Source organism: Centropristis striata, chromosome 24 (genome assembly GCF_030273125.1).
Source record: "Centropristis striata isolate RG_2023a ecotype Rhode Island chromosome 24, C.striata_1.0, whole genome shotgun sequence".
Classification (NCBI taxonomy): domain Eukaryota; kingdom Metazoa; phylum Chordata; class Actinopteri; order Perciformes; family Serranidae; genus Centropristis; species Centropristis striata.
Genome location: NC_081540.1, coordinates 13692296 through 13712231, shown reverse-complemented (window position 1 = coordinate 13712231; position 19936 = coordinate 13692296). Strand labels below are relative to the sequence as shown.

The 19936-nt window shown below is 36.6% G+C and overlaps 2 protein-coding genes across 2 annotated transcripts in view; both read right to left on the bottom strand.

Annotated features, from left to right (window-relative positions):
* Positions 1–538: 538 nt before the first annotated feature.
* Positions 539–13198, bottom strand: LOC131962575 (adenylate cyclase type 8-like). The gene is made up of 23 exons (XM_059327520.1): positions 13151–13198; positions 12629–12912; positions 11987–12178; positions 11356–11595; positions 11043–11271; positions 10805–10954; positions 10392–10522; positions 9429–9540; positions 8386–8513; positions 8120–8278; positions 6980–7214; positions 6427–6615; positions 6232–6332; positions 5691–5892; positions 5518–5619; positions 5308–5435; positions 4976–5057; positions 4086–4244; positions 3602–3748; positions 2950–3042; positions 2435–2549; positions 1513–1754; positions 539–721 (listed from the first exon to the last, which is right to left on the bottom strand). Exons 1-23 carry the CDS (start codon positions 13196–13198, stop codon positions 539–541), a joined length of 3651 nt encoding a protein of 1216 aa, XP_059183503.1.
* Positions 13199–16375: 3177 nt separating this feature from the next.
* Positions 16376–19936, bottom strand: part of dnajc27 (DnaJ (Hsp40) homolog, subfamily C, member 27) — a 9996-nt gene continuing 6435 nt past the window's right edge. Inside the window, exon 7 of the mRNA XM_059328127.1 lies at positions 16376–19936. This exon is cut by the window's right edge and continues 568 nt beyond it. The gene's annotated coding sequence lies outside the window, so the exon portion shown is untranslated.

Genomic DNA, 19936 nt, shown 5'->3' with positions numbered 1-19936 from the left:
CCTACTTGGTATTCAAGACACAAGGCATTGTGGGAACTGACTCTGTGAACTTAACAATTCTAACACCATGACTGAGGGGAACGTGTTGACCAGTGGGCTCTGTCCTGATGTGATGCATAGGGCAGGAAGATAGGGCCACATTGAGGCTTACTAAAGAATCAATGCTGGGAACTGCAACAGTTATAAGTCGAGCGGTGTACGGGACTTTGTTGTATTGTGAAAGAGTCATTCGTGATTTTGCGGTGTATGGAATACGAATGTACTAATAAATTGTGCTGAACAGAGTATTGAGTGCTTTGTTCTTGGCCAGCTCACCCACTAACTTAGTGCAATTGACCAGAATTGCCACGACAAGTTCTTTGCCTGATAAAGGGTTAAACAACTTCTGAGCATGTCAGAGTGTGCTGGAGGTTTTTTGGTTCTAGAGGTTGTTGGTTGAGACCGTGTCTGACGTACGCATGACTTCAACGACATTTGAAACCTCATAAAAATTATTTCTGTGATTAAAAAAAACCTTGCAGGTACCCAACACATTGTCCTACGTGGCCTCCACTGGGTGGAAGCCACCGTTCTCCTCCCTCATTTTCTCCCTCTTCCTGGCCTGAACCAGACTGTAGACCACTGCTCCCAGTGTGTTCCTGTTCAGACTGAAGCCCCGCCAACCGCCTCGCTCCACCCAACTGGACCGTTCGCCTTGACTGCTCATGAAAAACGTACGAATCTGTTAAAAAATAAAACAAAATAGCTGGGTCGTCTAATGAACTAATAAAAAAACCCAACATGATTTCTAAAATGTTTCCTTTGATAAAAAAATCTCCTACTGTTTTATTGCAACAAGACAATTAATATTATAATATGTTACATAAGTATATGTATTATGTATTATGTATATGGCATGATAAACAAGTTAATATGCCATTAAATGGATCAAAAATAATATTATATAATTAAAATAATTAATTGATTAATTGTGATTTCTGTTATAATTAGATTTTTTTTAATTCAGCCCTATTTATTTACTCTCCTATTAAATCATTAATTAATTTAAAATATAGTCAGATTCGCATTTATTTAAAATGTATTTATTTATTTAAAATGTATTCATAGATTTTTAATATTTTTTTAAATTTATTTTTAATTTGTTTCATTTTTAATGTATGTATTATTTTAAAGGTCAAATTAAACAGGAAATCAATAAATATGAGTTATAATGCAAAGGTAAATACATTTTTAATAAGCAAATTTAGAGCTGAATATTAAGTGATATGACATTTTGTCAGGTCATTAATGCCTATATTTATTTTTAATATGATTTTTGTTTGATTTTTGAGTCATTTATTTTTCATTTAGTTGCTTTCATCCTCCATAAATTATTCTGAGAAATCCTGAAAACTGTTTAATATTTATATATAAAACATGTAAAAAAATAAAATAATAATAATTAGCTTAATGGTTTTCTTGTACTCAGTAAATACATTTTTTAAAATAACATTTTAATGTTATTCTAATAACATAAAAACAGTTTCTCACCTTTCCATGTCGTTCGCTGATGCCTTTGACGTGAATGTTCCCTCTGAAGCGCCGTAAGAATCCGCGCTCCACCAGGATGCAGCTGGTGGATTCTGGCACCTGAATCCTGCCGCTGACTCCGGTGGTCTCCATCCGGCTCGCCATGTTCACCGTCGTCCCCCAGATGTCGTACTGAGGTTTGGTGGCGCCGATCACACCTGCAATCACCGGGCCGTGAGCGATACCTGCCGGAAAAATTTAAAATACTTGAAAACACTGAAAAAATACAATTTTTAAAAAAAAAATTTAACTTTATTTTTATTTAACAAGAAAGGCAAGGCAAGTGTATTTTCAACACAAGGTAATTCAAAGTGCTTTACATAAACATTAAAAACAGCAAGACACAATTGAAAACAGTAAAAACAGTCAATTAAAACAGGGAAATGGAAATAAAAATACTAATAAGATAAAATAAGATACAGCAGGATAAGAAAATACATAAAATAATAAAAAGCACAAGTCAAACATTGCGTAGTTAAAAGTAAGGGCAGTAGGACCTACTGGTACTAAACCACATCAAGATCTCCTGGTACTAAACCAGTTAAAAATACTAGTAAATTCATATAACGTGAAAAAAATACATTCAAATATCAACAAATACTTAAATAAATACATAAATATATACCTCAAAATACTCCAATACTACTTAAAAATATAAACAATTAAAATTACTCAATAAATATTATTTAAACGCAATTACTTTATTTTCATTTTTTCATTACATTTTGTTTTGTTTGTCAGAGACAAAGAAAGCAAATGTTTTTTCATATTATTATAAAGGTATTAAGAAATGTTTTTACATTAATGTGGCGTAAATTAAAATTCCATCATGACTTCAAAATAAAAGTGTTTTTATTGTTCGTACCGACTCGGAGCTGGAAGTTGTTTGCTGTGTGTGTGTTGATGTGTGTCAGTGTTTCCTGCATTGCCAGCGCGAACAGAACCAACTCACTGAGGTGATGCCAGCTGTCCACACACTCCTGAACACACAAATAAAATAAAAAACAAATTGGAAATTGATCAAATAAAATAAAAGTTAAAATATGAAAAGAAAAATACATATTTATAACATTTATAAAAATATAAAAATGCTGAAAATTTGATATTGAAAGGATCCCTGTAGATAATGATAATATTTTAATAGTTAAAACACATTTTAAAAAACTTATCTTGCATATTGATACAATTTTTTTTATAATTGTTAAAATATGTACAAAAAATATATATATTAATAAAATAAATGTTGTTTTAAAAAAATAGTAATAAAATGTTAAAACAATAAAGAAATGAACATATTGATAAACATTTTTAAATAGTCAAAATATGTAAACAACTTAAATAGTTCATATATTTACCTAATGGGGATGGAAATAAACCAACCTGTCTGTCAGGAGAGAGACCAGAAGCTGCCATGTACGAGCTGCCGATGGTTTTAATTTTTTCCACCTCCTGGAAATAACATTCGTCCAGCAGCTGCAGGAGCAGAAGAAGAAGAAACTGTTGCTTGTTAGCTTAGCATCAAGATTAGCGCACATTTAAACAGGAACTGCTTCCTTTTTTAGTTTCAAGGACACAATATGAAACAACAAAACAAAACATACATCTTATTGTAAGTCGCTTTGGACAAAAGCGTCTGCTAAATGACATGTAATGTAATGTAATGTAAAAAACAAACAAACAAACGTGTGTGTTGATAAAAGTACACAAATTTGAAAAAATACATTAAAAAAACAAACTTCCATATTGATAAAAACATTTTTTATTAAAAATATGTAAAATATGTAAAAAAAATAACATCTTGATAACATCTTTAAAAAATGTTTTAAAAAAAATAAAGAAAATAAATTAAAATCGGTAAAATACCGGGGGAAAATTACATAATATTGCATATTCATAGAATTTCAAAATTAAAACTAAAACTAAACAAAAAAATAAATCAATAATAAAATATGTAAACAACACTTGCATAGTCCATAAATGTCTGTGTGTGTGTGTGTGTGTGTGTGTGTGTGTGTGTGTGTGCGTGTGTGACCTCATCAAACGCGGTGATGATGTGGTTGAGGAGACGAAGACACTCGACGTGCCGATGAACGACCTCCCTCTGCTCGTAGTAGTCAGAGAAACCCGGCAAGGAGGCGAACAGGACACCAACTCGCTCGTACGACTCAGAGTACAACTCCTGAAAACACACACACACACACACACACACACACACACACAGTAAACTCCTGGGGCCTTATGTATCAATGCAACGCACACACAAAAACATTGCGGATGGAGGAAAATGCAGTTTTCCACCCTCATAAGCCGTTCTGAATATGAGGGAATAGATGATTTTTGTGTGTCTTATAAACTGATGTGTAAAAATTATTTTTGCATGGTACAGCTCTCTTAGGCACCAAAAAGCTAATTTTCCTGCCTCGACCTCGGAGATCACCACATCCACCTTGTGCACTCTTTGATACATGAGGCCCCTGGACACACAAACACACACACACACACACGGTGGCAGGTACCTCGTCATTGCGGTCTCTCTGCAGGAAGTGCTGGGCGACGTGTGCAGGCAGGATGTTAAGTAGCAGACACTCGTTGTGCTCCTGCAGCTCCTTCATGTCCTCCACCTCCTTCCTCGCCTGCAGACGCCACAGGAAGTCCAGCCGCGCCGTCGCCTCGAGCTACCAACGAAGAAGAACAGAAAAACTACTTTTGTTTCTGAAATCAAAAATAAACTAATATTTTAATGTATCAACAGTATTTAAATAAATGTAGACATTAATTAGTTGATTGAAGTGTGACATATATTTATTTATTTATTTATGACATTCATGTTAATTTATTTAATTACCTTGTTATTTAATTTTTTTCTATTCATTTATATACTATGTTCTTGAAATGTAGAAATAACATAGAAATTAGGTGTTAAATGTCTAAGACTGTGAATAAAAAATAAATTAAAACACTTTTAAACTGCTAAAAATGCATTTTAAAAATGTATTCATGTTTGAATATTAATAAAAATGTTAAAAAATGATTAATTATTAAAATGTGACAAGTATTTTTTTTCATTTTCATATTATGTCCCATATTTCATTTTATTTCATTTATTTCAATTCATTTATATATTATATGCTTTATGACACACTTTATAAGGTGTGGATAATGAAGAAGAAATGCACAAAGAAATGTATAAATAATACAGAAATTATTCAATTTTATATATATATATATATATATATATATATATATATATGTGTGTGTGTGTGTGTGTGTGCGTGTGTGTTGAATAATCAACTGATAGAAACAATATCAATTAAACTATCTGAAAACCCAGTAGACCTACTATTTTTTTTTCTGCGATAATAAAGGAAGCTAAGATGTGGAACCATTAGAACCCAGTAGAACTCACCTGTCTGCTGTTGTAGAGCACAGCGACCACAAACATCACCATGAGAACTACACACACTCCCTTCTTGCACAAGTGATGAGACCTGAGAGACACAACATGTTTAAAAAGTTAATATAATAATAAAACTAAACTAATGTTCTTATATTTTAGTCTGTTAGAGTTAGCAAACATTAGCTAACTGTAAACTAACCATTTGTTGTCAGCAAACACTTAGCATGCTGCGAACCTTTTCATTATTTATAATGTTGAAAAAGCGAATTGTTTGTCGCTAGCTGTTTGTAGCTAACTGATTGTAGCAGCCAAATATTGCTAGTTGTAGCTTAGCATAGCACCTGTGGGTCTCGATGAGGTAGGTGGAGAAGGCAGCGGCCAGCAGAAGGACGACGAGCTTTAACACGCAGCTCAACCGGAGGAACACGGCGCAGGTAACCATGGCGACCACTCCGCTCAGCACCGTGTACTGGAACAAATTAAGGTTACTGATAAAATATAAAGTCAGGTATATGATAATAATAATGTGGGCATAAAGTGTTTATGCTCACCTCTGGATGCGTGCAGATGTTGAAGACAGGCCAGGTGGAGGTGGGCGGAGCCAGCTGGGGGTCACTGCCATTCAGGTGAGTTTCTGGCGAATCACACCACAGCTGGAGGTAAGAAGACAGGCAGTCAGTAACTTTGAACATCTTCACCTATCTGTCATCTGCATCAGACTCACGATGTCAGAGGAGGCGACACCGAAATTGATAGTGATGGCGGTGAGTGTGAGCAGCGTGCGGGCATTCTTGGTTTCGTGAACCCAGCAACAGAGGGACTGCAGGGGGGCGGGACAACACTTAAACTCCTCCCCCAGAGTTAGCAGCAGGAGCAGGAAGTAAACACTGCTGCCGACCACGAACTGAGCGACCATTGGACACAACCTGGAAACATGTTTAAGACACAAGGTGGAAAAACAGACAGACAGGTACACAGACGGGTGGGACAAACAGATAGGGGGACAGACCGGTGGACAGACAGTTAGACAGTGAGACAAACAGTTAGACGGAAAGCAGGGAACCATTTTATTATTTATAATGTTGAAAAAGCTAATTGTTTGTCGCTAGCTGTTTGTAGCTAACTGATTGTAGCAGCCAAATATTACTAGTTGTAGCTTAGCATAGCACCTGTGGGTCTCGATGAGGTAGGGGGGACAGACAGGTGGACAAACAGACAGGGAGACAGACAGGGAGACAAACAGTTAGACAGACAGACAGGTGTACCGGGGGGCGGGAATAAGCGCCTGGACCACCATCAGCAGCAGCAGCAGAATGAAGGAACAGACCATGTTGGACTTGAAGAGTTCGTCTCTCATTTGGGCGTACTGCAAGACAACGAGAGGATGATTATCTCTTACCTGACAATTCTCCACACTTTAAAAAAACAGCCCTGCCCCCCGCAGGAAGTGACATCATTACCTTTCCCTCCATGTGGGAGTCCTTGAACACCTGAGTGAACTTAGTGATTTGTTCTTTCCTCATTCGCTCGCTGCTCCGGACCTCCATGGCCCGAAGAACCCTCTTGTTGACTTCCCGCGACCCCGACTGCTGTGCTGCAATATGATTGGGCAGCTGAGTTAATGAGCCGTTTGTGAAGGTGGCGAGGATCTGCAGAGAACAGCATAGACGAGAGAACGTCAACATCCACTCCACACAGTGCCGTTGTCTTCACTGTGGACCATTGGTGACAGGTGAACAGGTGGACAGACAGGTAGACAGAAAGGTGCACAGATAGGTGGAAAGACAGGTAGACAGCCAGGTGGATAGACAGGTAGACAGACAGGTAGACAGCCAGGTGGATAGACAGGTGGGTAGAAAGGTGGACAGTCAGGTGTAAAGACCATTAGACAGACAGGTAGACAGACAGGTGGACAGACCATTTGACAGACAGGTGGAAGACAGATAGGTGTATAAAAAGACAGTTGGACAGGAAGGTAGACAATTTGTCTTTAAATGCTCCCGTTTGTCTCACAAAGTTCATCCCGAGGCTGTCCCCAAACGGCAGCTCGGCGCTCCAGGTCGTCATCTCGTCGTAACTCGGGCGCCTCGCTCTTGGCGGCTCCGCCTCCTCTCGTTGCGCTGGACGGATCAGGTATGTGTCGATGTTGTGCTTCCGTAGAAACGCATTGCGCTCCTGGCCATGCCCCGCCTCTGTCTCATAGAGCCCGTCCAGACAGTCCAGAGTGGCCCGCGAGATGTGGATCTGCCTGAGAGGACAAGAGATAGTTCTGGTTCTGAGCGTCCTCAGCAGAGACGTATAATGAAAGTGGGCCCTGGTTACTCCAGTGAATGTTTTTTCACCTGCAGCCAAAAAAGGGTTTGTTTTCTTTAAAGAAATTGCCCAAAATTCCACAGTTTATCTTAGAAAAACCCCCAGACATTATCGTCGAAATATAAACCTCTGGACGGTCCTTGAGCGGATCATTAGTTACGAAAGTTCCCATACTAACGCAGGGCTGACACATAGAGACAGACAATCCCGCTCTCATTCATACCTACGGGCAATTTAGAGTCACCAATTAATGCATGTTTTGGGACTGTGGGAGGAAGCCGGAGTACCCGGTGAGAACCCACACTGACAAGTGGAGAACATGCAAACTCCACACTGAAGAGCTGCAGGCCGGAGTCGAACCGGCGACCCTCTAGCTGTGAGGAAAGAGTCACCTTGCAGCCCTGCACTAATCAGAGCCTGTTAAAAACATTAAATTCTGCTTCTCAGTGAAACTGTGAGCCATGATTGATTGTGCTGACTGTGACAAACGGTGACGTGACAAATATTCACTGAAAATCTGTTTACACAGAGCAGAGAGGAGAGGACAGGAAAGGCTGGAAACATGGAAATAATCTAATATGTAGAATAATGACACTTGTGGGCACTTGGAAAAGTGTTGTATATATAAATTCTATTTCAATTAAAAATAAGAAAAATTGTCAGAGAAATTCAACTTGTGTTTTATCTTTTTTTATGATTTATGCCATTATAACTGTTATTCTGCACAAAAGTTTGAGTTGACTCTACTTCTAGCCATGATTGTGCTGGTTCCATAGAGCTGCAGGACTTTATAGATTATAGATTTTATACATATTCTATTTTAAATAGCATGTGTCTGACCCCGCCACTCCTGCCGCCTCCAGGCTGTTGGCGATGTCGACGTCCCAGCTCCAGATGTCAAACTGCCACTTCTGAAGACCCAAAACGCCACAAAGAACGGAACCCGAGTGGACGCCAATCCTCATGTTCACTTCCTGCTGCAGCTCCCGACGAACATAACTAAAACAGTCGAACACACATTAATGTCCCTGTGGAGCCTCACAGAAACTGTGTGTAAATATGTGTGTGTGTGTGTGTGTGTGTGTGTGTGTGTGTTTTTTTTTTACCGCATGGTGCTGATCATACTGAGGCCCATCTCCACGCAGCAGCGAGCGTGCGCTCTCTGAGGCTCTGGGACTCCGGACACACAGTAATAACAGTCACCCAGGATCTTTATACGCAAACACTGGTGCTCCTACACACACAAACTGTCATTATTAACAACATGTACAGAGTTCAATTATTTACAAATACCTTGTGACATATATTCAATTGAATACCGTACAAAGACAGAATATTTAATGTTTAAAGTGAAACTTTTGTTTCAATTCTACGCATTGCATTTTTTAAAGCAGCGTTCCAACTCTTTTGCAATCAGATATGTATACCAGACATTGAAATTACTCCACTGCATTTAAAAGTTATGCATTCAAAACCTTACTGAAGTAAAAGTACAAAAGTGTCAGCATCACTTATTTTGCAGAATGGCCAGATTGTTATATATATTCCAAATATATTATTGGATTATTTTATTGCTGCATTTATGTAAGCAACATTTTACTGTCGTCAAGGGAAGAATCATTTTAACTACTTAAGGTACTGTTATGAACTTTAATTATTTTTAATTTATCAATTTTTTCCATGATAAATCTTGACCGGAAAAGTAACTTAAGCTGTCAGCTAAATGTAGTGAAGTAAAGAATACGATATCTGCCTCAAAAATGTAGTTAAGTGGAAGTTTAAAGTTACATAAATTAAAATACACCAGTAAAGTAAAAGCACCTCAAAATTGTACTTGAGTAAATCTACTTAGTAACATTCCTCCACTGATAATAATAATAATAATAATAATAATAATAATAATAATAATAATAATAATAATAATAATAAGCAGGCAAATCAACAGCTAAGATATTAAAAGCCTTCAAAATGAGGAAGTCAGTGAAATGTGTATATTAATGTTCAAAAGGAAGTCAAAATAAAAGATATCTAAATAAAAACAAAACTTAAAACAATGTGCTCAAACAAACAAAAAAGACTAGTAGTAGTAGAAGGTAGTAAAATGTACAAGGTGAACATGAAACTAATTTGGCTGCCATGTTGATCTGACCTCTGCCAGCCTATCAAAGCGGCCAAAGAGCTCGTTAAGAGTTCTGACGAGTTCTTGAGCCGAAAGAATCAATGACAGAGAGGTGAAGCCGATGATGTCTGCAAACAGGATGCTGTAAAGAGATCAGAGATTAGAAAATTAAGAAAACTAAACCCCAATTAAGAACAGTAGAATTCAAATTTATTAGATTACACACAAAGGTCCTAAACTGCTGAATTTAATTTCTTTCTGTACTTTTGGAGCTATGAAAATGGGCTGCTTAAATAACATTAAAAGCTGCAATATTAATAACAAAACAAAATTAAAATTAAAAGTCATTTTACATGCAACAAGCTGTCTGTTTCCACACCTAAAAGAAACGGAGCAACACAAAAAAATAAAATTGTCCCACTGGATAGTGTACTTGTACTTGTGGTGTTGCTCAGGGTTCTATTATTGGTCCTTTATACTTTCCAAGTGGTTAAAGCTGTATTAACTGATTGTCTGGCCATTTGGGGGCAGCAGAACAAACTGTAAACATCTGACATATCACATTAAATTGGTATAATGTTAGCAACCAGTGATCTACTTACTTGTGTAGTTCCTTTGGGCCCTATTCCTTGACCTATTATATTTTAATTTAGATTTAGTTGGAGCTTCTTTAATTTATGGCAACAGTACAAACTGCAAAGTCATAATCTGACATATTATCATATTACGATGTAATCGTCCCCTTTGACAGTGTTTATCTTTACTCGTGGTGTTCCTCAGAGTTCTATTCTTGGTCTTTTATCATTTCTATTTGGTTGAATCTACAGATTTTTTGTCCACTTGTACTAACATGATTATTCCATTGGAAATACTTATGGGGTTCCTAAGGGTCTATTTTCGTTCCTTCATCTTTTTGTAATTTTACAATTTGTAAACAAAATAAGCTTCATGAACCTTTTTCACCAGCGTGTCTCTGACTGTGTGCTTGTTTACCTGACATCTTTGTAGTGGTGGATGTAGATTTTGTGGAACTGGTGAGGCAGCAAATATTCATCCATGGTGGCCATGTCAGCGGTCATCTCCAGAACCAGAAACCGAGGCAGGATGGACATCACCAGGCGCTCCTGGAGAACACAAAGACACTCGGAACTTAGAGTTACATGGACACATGTGGGCCCCACCTGTCTTTGGTTCATCCCTGTCTTTGGTTCTACCCATCTGTAGTTCTATCTTGGTTCTCCCCGTCTGTAGTTCTACCTGTCTTTGGTTCTCCCTGTCTGTAGTCCAACCCTGACTGTAATCCTACCAATTTATCGATGTTTGGACCTGTCTGTGGTTCTACCTTTCTGTGGTTCTAGCTGTCTGTGGTTCAACCTGTCTGTGGTTCAACCTGTCTGTGATTCTACCTGTCTGTGGTTCTCCCTCTCCAGTCGGACCCGTCCCTCGATGCAGCGTCTGGTCTCCAGGAAGGCCTGTCTCTGTGTGCGGTCTGACAGGTAGTGAATAAACAGACCTGCAGTGTTCATGGCCAGGTACAGCAGGGCCTTCGATGACACCTGGACGGATACAAACACAAACACAATAAGGTATGGAAGGAAGAAAGGACGTAAAGAAAGGAAAGTAGGAAGTCAGAGCAGCTCAGACCTTTCTGATGAAGGTGTCGTCACCGTAGTGACAGCAGACGTCCAGTAGCAGGTTAAGGCCAGAGGTGGTTGCCCCGGCGACAATGGCCCAGAGTAGGGGGAGGGGCAGTAGGGTGAAGGTGGAGAACAGCGAGAAGAAGACGTACCACGAATGATCACTCTCTGCCCAGCTGAACATGCCAAGACACACCTGGAGCGTCTGAGACAGCCAGCTCACCACAGACAGGTACCTGAGAGACAGACAGGAACACACAGCTGAGACAGACAGACCGGTACACACACCTTTTCCTCTCTGACTACATTTCCCAGCATACCTCAGCCACTGCGGCGACGACGTCACCTCCCTCCTGGTCAGTGCCAACATGCAGATCCCCACCCACAGGATAATTGACAGGGCAGCCAGCCAATCACAGGCCAGGCCCAACCAGCCTGGCGGCCATGTCAGCAGCGAGATGAGCAGCCTGGTCAGGATGTCGATAACGTTGGTGACGACCAGCGACGTTCTTCTCTCTCCGGACGAAAACTGCTGGTAGAGCTGCTCCAAGTCTGGAGACCTGAGGACAGTGAGAACACAACATTACATGTTACATAACAATATAATCTAACATTATAACCTATATATACTAATACCAAATAATAAAATACCAGACAATATAATATAGTTCAATAAAAAACTATTTATTTATTATTATTTATAATTAATCCATAATCTAATTATGAATTCATAATTTAATGTAATTAATCTTTAATTATTTTAATTTATTTCACTATTTTAGAAGCATTTGTAAATTTACAAAATATACAAATACATATTTTAGAATAATAGACTAAAAAGTTTGAGTTGACATTAAACAACTTTTATTTACCTAATATATATATATATATATATATATATATATAAACAATATTATATATATAAAATATTATTGGAGATACAATCTTTACTTGAATGTGTGTTGTAGTGCGGGGATGAAGACTCCTCGCACAGTCGACCCCGGTGACACAAAGAAGTCAGCGTCGCTGATCGTGTCGTGTAAGTTGCGTGTGGAAGCGGTGAGCCTCGATGGGTGGACGCGAACAACTGAGGAACGCCGCCTCTGCCAGAGCGCAGAGCGAGACGCCTTGTTTCGGATCTGCCTGAAAAATGTAACATTTAACAACAAAATGTTAATTTAAGACTAAAATAAGATTAAATTACTTTGAAATTCAGATACAATTTGTCATAAAGGAAATTAAGATAACGATTTAGAAGATTAAACAAAAACTTGTAAATTATTATTAATATCCGAGTTATGGTAACGCATACATTAGTTTGGATTAGGGGGCTTCCGCTATGTGCAGCGCCATGTGAGGGCGTAGTTTTGCTGGGTTGCTCCTGTACAAAAATGTCCTCACTTTTGCAAAATGTCCTCACTTTAGTATAATGTCCTCACTTAAGCAAAATCTCCTCACTCTACAAAAATGTTCTCGCTCTACAAAAATGTCCTTGCTTTAACAAAACTATCCTTTAGTCAAATGTCTCCACTTTCCCAACATTTCTCTGGTTAGTTAGTGTTGACTTTAGTCAGTAATGACATCACGGCGTACCTGTTGACGTCAGCGATGTAGTCATCGGTAACGATAATGCGGTGCCTCCCTCTCTCCAGGCCGCCAGCAAGCCTCAGTGAGTAAAGGTTGTGCTTGTCGATGACGTTTCTGACAGCGTTCTGCCACAGCAGCTTCTTTCTCCGCAGGTCAGGGGCGGGCTTCACATTTGTGCTAAAGCTGATGTCGCTGGCCTGCCTTGCTGTTTCGCAGTCGCCATTCTGCATGGTGCTGCAGTTGACGTCGTCCATTGTTATAAGAGCGGTATAAACTGCCTCCTCTGCAACCTGATTGGTGGAGAAAAATCGAATTAAAGAAATAATTTAATAATCAGTTATTTCGATGACGAACTGATTGATAATAATATAAATGTTGTTGTTGTGGTAACCATTCTGCATGTTCAGGCAATCACTTTGTCTCTTTGTCAAAAAAACTCTCAGCAGGACAGCTGGCCCGGCCACATGGCATTGGCCCGGGTCAGAAGCAGGTTAAAGGGTTAATCCAATCAGGTTGCAGCACAGTTACCTGGGGCAGCTGAAGCAGAGCAAGAACGTCATCTCTGCTCTGAGGCATCCGGGAGGAGGAACAAGGACGAATTCATGATAATCATGAATCAAGAGATTCAGTTCATACGGATCATTCATAATTTGATCCTTTATCTTGACAGTTACTACTGTAGCGCCGACCATTTTTCTTCTTCTTATAAAGCAAATGTTGTGGCATTTTTATAGAGTGCTTGGCGGCCTTATCAGTGCAGGAGTCACTAGGGCTGACTCCTGTTGATGCATTATTATTATTGTATTGTTGTTGCATATTTGAAATAAATCATTCATTCATTCATTCATACATTCAAATGTACAAAACTTCAGAAACGTATTGCTGCCACACACAAAAAAGGCTCAGTATCACATTATAACGTGTTAAGTTTCAAGATAGATAGATAGATAGATAGATAGATAGATAGATAGATAGATAGATAGATAGTTTCAACAATTTATCTAATTCTTTTGACGATCTCAGCAGTTTATCCAATACTTTCAGCTAACTATTCCAAAACATTATCCAATACTTTTAGCTTAATATATCAACAGTTTATCCAATACTTTTACCAAAGTATTTAAAACACTTTATCCAATACTTTTAGCCAAACAAAAACATATTATCCAAGACGTTTAGCTATCTATTTCCACAGTTTACTAGTTACATTCAACATTGACAACTTATTTGAACAGTTTAGACAGTACTTGCTAATTATTCCTGATGTTTATCAGTTACTTTTTTGCTAACCTTTAGCCATTACTTTAAGCTAATGTTTTCACCCGTTTATCCATTACTTTTAAAGTGAGCTAATTCTTTAAACTTTAAGCTACCTGTTTAATCTTATGTTTACTTTACAGTAGCTCTATTACTGAAATAATGTTATAATTTCTCCTTTTTTCATTTCATTGAGTCATTGAACAACTTTCCAAGTTTCAACCGGAGTTCTGCTGGTTAAGGTGACAGTTAACTTACTAACATGTGGACAAGCTAAAGTCAATTGTGTTATTGGTCATATTTTCACTTCCCATAACTTTTTATGTGACCTTTAACTCCATAAAAAAAGTAGGGTAAGCTAATGATGTGCTAACTCTAAGCCTTGGAGTAAACACAAAGCCAGCCAAATGGACATGCTTACATTAGCATGGTATGTCATTGCATTTTGCACTTACGGGTACTTACTGCAGATTTGCAGATGTGTGTGTGTGTGTGTGTGTGTTGTCCAGATGAATGTTGATGTTGATCCAGGTCTCATGCCATCACTCCTTAATTTTTGTTTCTCCTTTCATTCCCATCAGAGGATTTCTTCCCTTGTTATTTCTTCCTTTTGACTTCACAGTATTTCCCTTTTAGTCCATATCTCTTCTGACTTTGTTGTTGTGTCCCCTTGTTGTTTTCATCATTTTGTCTTCACTTTCTTGTATTATTTTACTCTCCAGTATCCTCTTTTTTTCTTCATTTGGCTCCAACTTTTATTCGCACTTCTTCCTGCATTTTATTGTCTTTGTTTGTTTTCATTCCTCATTAATAATCCGCAGTTTTCTCAGAAGTTCTTACATGATCGTTTTCTAGTGTCTGGATCCTTTTTATGTGAAAAAGTCTTCTTTCTCTTGAGCAAAAAGTCCTCCCTTGCGTCTGTAATAAACAAAAGTTTAAATGTGTTTTATGCTCATAATGTATTTATATTTGTCAAAATGAAAACTTAAAGTCTGTAGTATTCCAGACTTTTACAGCAGTCATGTCATCACATTTTTTGGACATATTCCTTCAAGAAAACTGCAAAATTACAACAACAAAAAAAACAAGATTGTGAGAAAGCAGGAAATCTTTACATATTCTGTCTCCAAAGTCTCAGAAGTGTTTTACTTACCTGCAGGCAACAAAATGGACCACATGAGGCCAAAATAAGTCGAAGATTGCAGCAGCTGTCTTCAGGTCATCAGTGCAGTTTCTCTGAAATCCAAAAAATCTTAAAACAACCAAGAAAAAGATAGACAACAAACAGAGCGGTAGCTTGAGGCGTGTGTGGTAATCCCAACAGGAATCCCTGAAACAGAGACAAGCGGCCGCTCATTAATAGGATAGATTAACTGTGTGTGGCTTCAGGTGAATGATGGGATTGGCAGTCCTCCAAACAGGTCACACAGTGTTTGCGAACAAGTGAGTAGTTTGCTTCTGGCAGTACAGGAACATGTTAAGAGTCCAAGCAGAGAAAAGAGCAAAATCAGCTTCACAAAAATAACTTAAGAAGAAAAGAAAAATGGGTTATTCTTTAAAAACACAGACCTGTTAACAGTTTTCTTTCAGGCGAGGGATCCGTGATGTCAAACAACCTTAAATTATATTTAAAAAATTATTACAAAATTAAAGCTGCAATTGGGGGAGCTGGCCAATATTGTTATGCTTCTTTCTTTCTATGCTTCTTGAGACTTTTTTGGTGCGTCTTCCCATGATACATGTCTGTACCAAATTTCGTGTCTCTACGACAAACCTGTTTTAGGGGCTCAATTTTAGGGGGCGCTAGTAGGTCATTTTGGCCACGCCCATTTCTGAAACCAATGAAAAACGTACATTTTCGGCGGGGTTGAATTTTGTCCCAAGTTTGGTGAGTTTTGGAATATGATAAAGCTCTCAAAAAAGTGATTAATTTGCCGTTATAATAATCTATCTATAAAGCAATCAGTTTGATCCATTGAAAACAGTAAAAACAAAACTTTATTAACTGACAGCTAAGCATAATACGGACGGAAAGATAGTGTTTCTGTGTTATTCAACGTTACACTAGCAAGAGGCCTTAGCATTCAACAAAATACAATCTCGCACTATACGAATACATACTTCCTACGGGCACTGCTCTAGTAATAATAATAATAAACCGACCAATTTCAATAGGGTCCTTGCACTGTTAGTGCTCGGGCCCTAATTATTCTATAATTGTGAGTAGACTGCAAAAAAGAAACCTTAGAGAACCAATCAAAAGGTCAAATTTAAAAGAAGAAATCAAAAAGAAATTTCAAGATATTTCTTAAAAAAAATGTCCTCACCATACCATCATGTCTTCGCTTTAGCAAAATGTCCTCGCTTTGGCAAAATGTTGTCACTTTAGCAAAGTGTCCCCGCATGACAAGAAATATCCTCGTCTTTAAGATCTAAATGGACGCTGGTCAACACAAAGACAGACGTATGAGAACACACAGACAGGCAGAGAGTCTGAGAAATAACTTTTGTCTTTTAATTATTAAAAAAGCAATCCAGTAAAACGTGCACTTACAAGAACCACAGTGAGACTGTACACACACACAAACCCTAACCCAAAAGAAAATCCTTCCTCAAACTTCAAAATGTTTAAAGTTTGAAGCTGCAGAGGGTAAAATGTTCTTCTTCTGTGTCATTGTCAATGTAACGTTAAAGAAGGAGACAGTAAACGCATCATGGACAAGTCAGCTGATTAAGGTGTGAGACTGTAACAGTCATGAGGTACAGAGGTCAAACTGTGGAATTAATTCACTGATTGATGGAAGAACCACAGTCTCATTGTCAATCAGTGTTTCACTGTACAAAATAAATAATATGTGCTTATAATACAGAACACACTGATGTGCAAAGAGGCAGGAAATTGAATTTAACGTATTTGAAAAAAAGTCTCCACTCGTCATTTTTTAAACTGTATTTTTACGCAAACTAAATTGAAGCTGCTCCTTTTCTTAATTTACAATCAATAATTCAGCATTTTTTCCCCCAAAATTGATTAATTGAGTTTGTGTCCAAATTGTTTTTATAAAAATATCTTACATTTCAAACGTCAATCATTGTGACTTTTCCAAATGCACCGCTTTTATTTCATTTTAATTCATATTTATTTTTTTAAAGTAATTTCTAAAAATATAACAATATATTAAACTGTTCAATTTTCTTAACTTATATTTTTAAAATTGTGTTTAGCAATATTTAATGCAAACTAAATGGAAGCTGCTCTTTTTGTTAGTTTATAATAAATAAATAAATATGCATATTCATTTAGTTATCTGTATATGTCAATACAAACGAAGCCACAGGGTTGATAGGAAATGTGGTCTATGAGAGGAAAAACAAATATTTTGCTGTATAAGATTTAAATAACTTTAAATTCATCAATTAAAGCATTTAAAAAAAGATACTAACACTCAAATTTTAAAAATATATGAAAATCAAATTAAAGCAACAAGTGGAACCACAGCATTTATAGATCTGACATGTGAAAATATTAAACTATAACAACATTTTCATGCTGCCATTCAGCTCTTTTTAATATGAAACAATTTTTTCTGCTTTATGTTGACCGTATATAGTCGTTAAAGGTCGCTAAACAGATTTGTGTCTTTCAGTTCAACATCTGGCCTTTATGTAAACGTTCCTGTTTATACAAAATGCTGTTTAATAAGCGTTGAAGGGACAAAACTGATGTCTAAATTAGTTTGTAAACTATTTGAAAATGTGAAGGGTTATATCTTCAGGTAAATAATCATTTTTTAAAATATGAAGAAAAAATATTTGAACTTCTAGGAAAACAAATCTTTTTTTTTTTTTTAACCGAATTCACTAAAAAGATTTAAGTAAAAGAAACAGACACTATAACAGATTACACATTTAGAAGAAAATGCCAAGTGCAAAAATCACCTAACTGGACAACTTAGTTATTAAGGGAACACTTTCTTAGGATGAGGGAACTATTTCAATTTAAGGGAACTGTTTGCAATTTGAAAAAAAAGGACACTTAAGGGAACAAGTTAAGTAGAAATGTAATGGAACAAACCTGTGGGCAAAAACAAGGGAACTAAATACTACTTGAGTAATGTGCATGGTGTGTTCCCTTCTAAAGAAGGATGGGTTAAATGCAGAGGTTGAATTTCCAAATTGCGGGATTAATAAAGTAATTCATCTTAATCTAAAGAAAAATGTAATAGAAATTTAAGGGAACTAATTACCAGTGTTATGGCACAAATCTCGTAAAATTATTAACCTGTTGAAGTTATTCATTTAAGCGAATTAATTAGAGAAAATGTTTTTCATTTAAGACAAATCAAATGCTCTATTTAAGGGAAAATAACATTTCCAACAAAAAATTAGAAAAAATCTGATGGGCCAAATAAGCAATTTAAGGGAACAGTTTGATTAAACAAAAAAAGGTCACTAAAGGGAACAAGTTGAGTTTAAATCTAATGAAACAAATCTGAAGGCACAAATAAGGAAACAAAATATTAATTAAAGACTTAATGTTCAACTTAAGTGAAAATGTTTTCAATGGGCAGGTTTAAGAGAAAAAAGTACAAATTTCAACAAAAAATAGAAAACCAGAGTGGCCAAATTAGCAATTTGCAGGAACAATTCGTCACATAAATTAACAACTTTTTTTGTGTGGAGACAAATATGTATGAGGGAACCATTTAAATTTAAAGGGAAGTTTTTGCAAGTTTGATTCAATTATAAAAAACAAGTCACAAGTTCAGAAATAAATGTAATGGAAACAATTTAAGGACAAACGACTAATTAAAGAACTAACTAATTTCTTGTTTGATGGCACAAATGACATTTTTTTATTTGAGACAAATGGATGTCAGTGCACATGCTTGCTACTTCAGGGAACAGATTAGTAATGTGAGGGAACATTTTGAGTATGAAGAACACAAATTTAAAAAATAAATAAATAAACAAAAAGTAGAAATCTGAAGGACCAAATTAGCAAAAATTACAAATGGAAAAGAAACAAATGAGCAACATCTGGGGGAAACGGTTATTTGAGAAAATATAGCAATTAGGGCAAAATTTGCAGATTGATGGAGCATGTTCTTAATGTAATGGCACAAATTGACAAATAAGGAAGGAAAAAATAATAATTAGAGAGCAGAACAGGGCACAAATTAGTCACTTAGTCATCAGCCAGAGGAGGAACGGGCATTTGGTCACATGGAAAGTACAAAAGTTCAAGATTAACATGCGTTTTGATTACGTCACAACTTTAACTTCTATTGATTTGGCAACAAGGATTTAAAAAACGGGATCATTAAGATTAATACGGAGCTTTAAATGTTTTTAATTCATCCCGAATAAAAGCGACATTTAATAAAACTTTGATCTACACTCGTTCGTAACGTTAACTGACTGGATTTAACTTTGATTATTTTTAATATTTAACACTGACCTCTGACCTGCCGCTCTGCTGACATCAGCAACATCAACAGGAATTATGAGGACGTGAAACACATTCACACTTTAACAAAAAAAGGTTAAAGCATTCAGAACAGGACAAAGGCCATGTGGGTCAAATGTTTCACTTTGAGATTAATCTCAGAATTCAGAGGATAGAAGTCAAAACTAAAATTATTTTAAATTGTAAACGTCAGTTTCAACTCAGTTATTTTCTTCAAAAATTCGACTTTTGAAAGAATTTGAATTTATTTTTGAATTTACTTTTTTTTTCTCCTTTTAATTTAACATTACTTTAAAATGTTTCATATTCAGACTTTACTTATATTGTCAGAATTACATATTTCGGAAACAATCTTATCTTTTTCCCCGCCGAGAATTGTGACTTTAAAATCAAAAAAAGTTATTAAGAATAAACAACTTCAGTTTTAGAGTTAAAAACTATAACTAAAATAATCTCTAAATTCAGATTTAAAAATCTGTATTTGACTTTTAATTTCAAATTTGATTTAAATATAAAAATCTGGACTTTAATTCCAGAATCCTTACAGTATTATAAGGTAATTCTCTGAAATACAAATGTTATGTTTT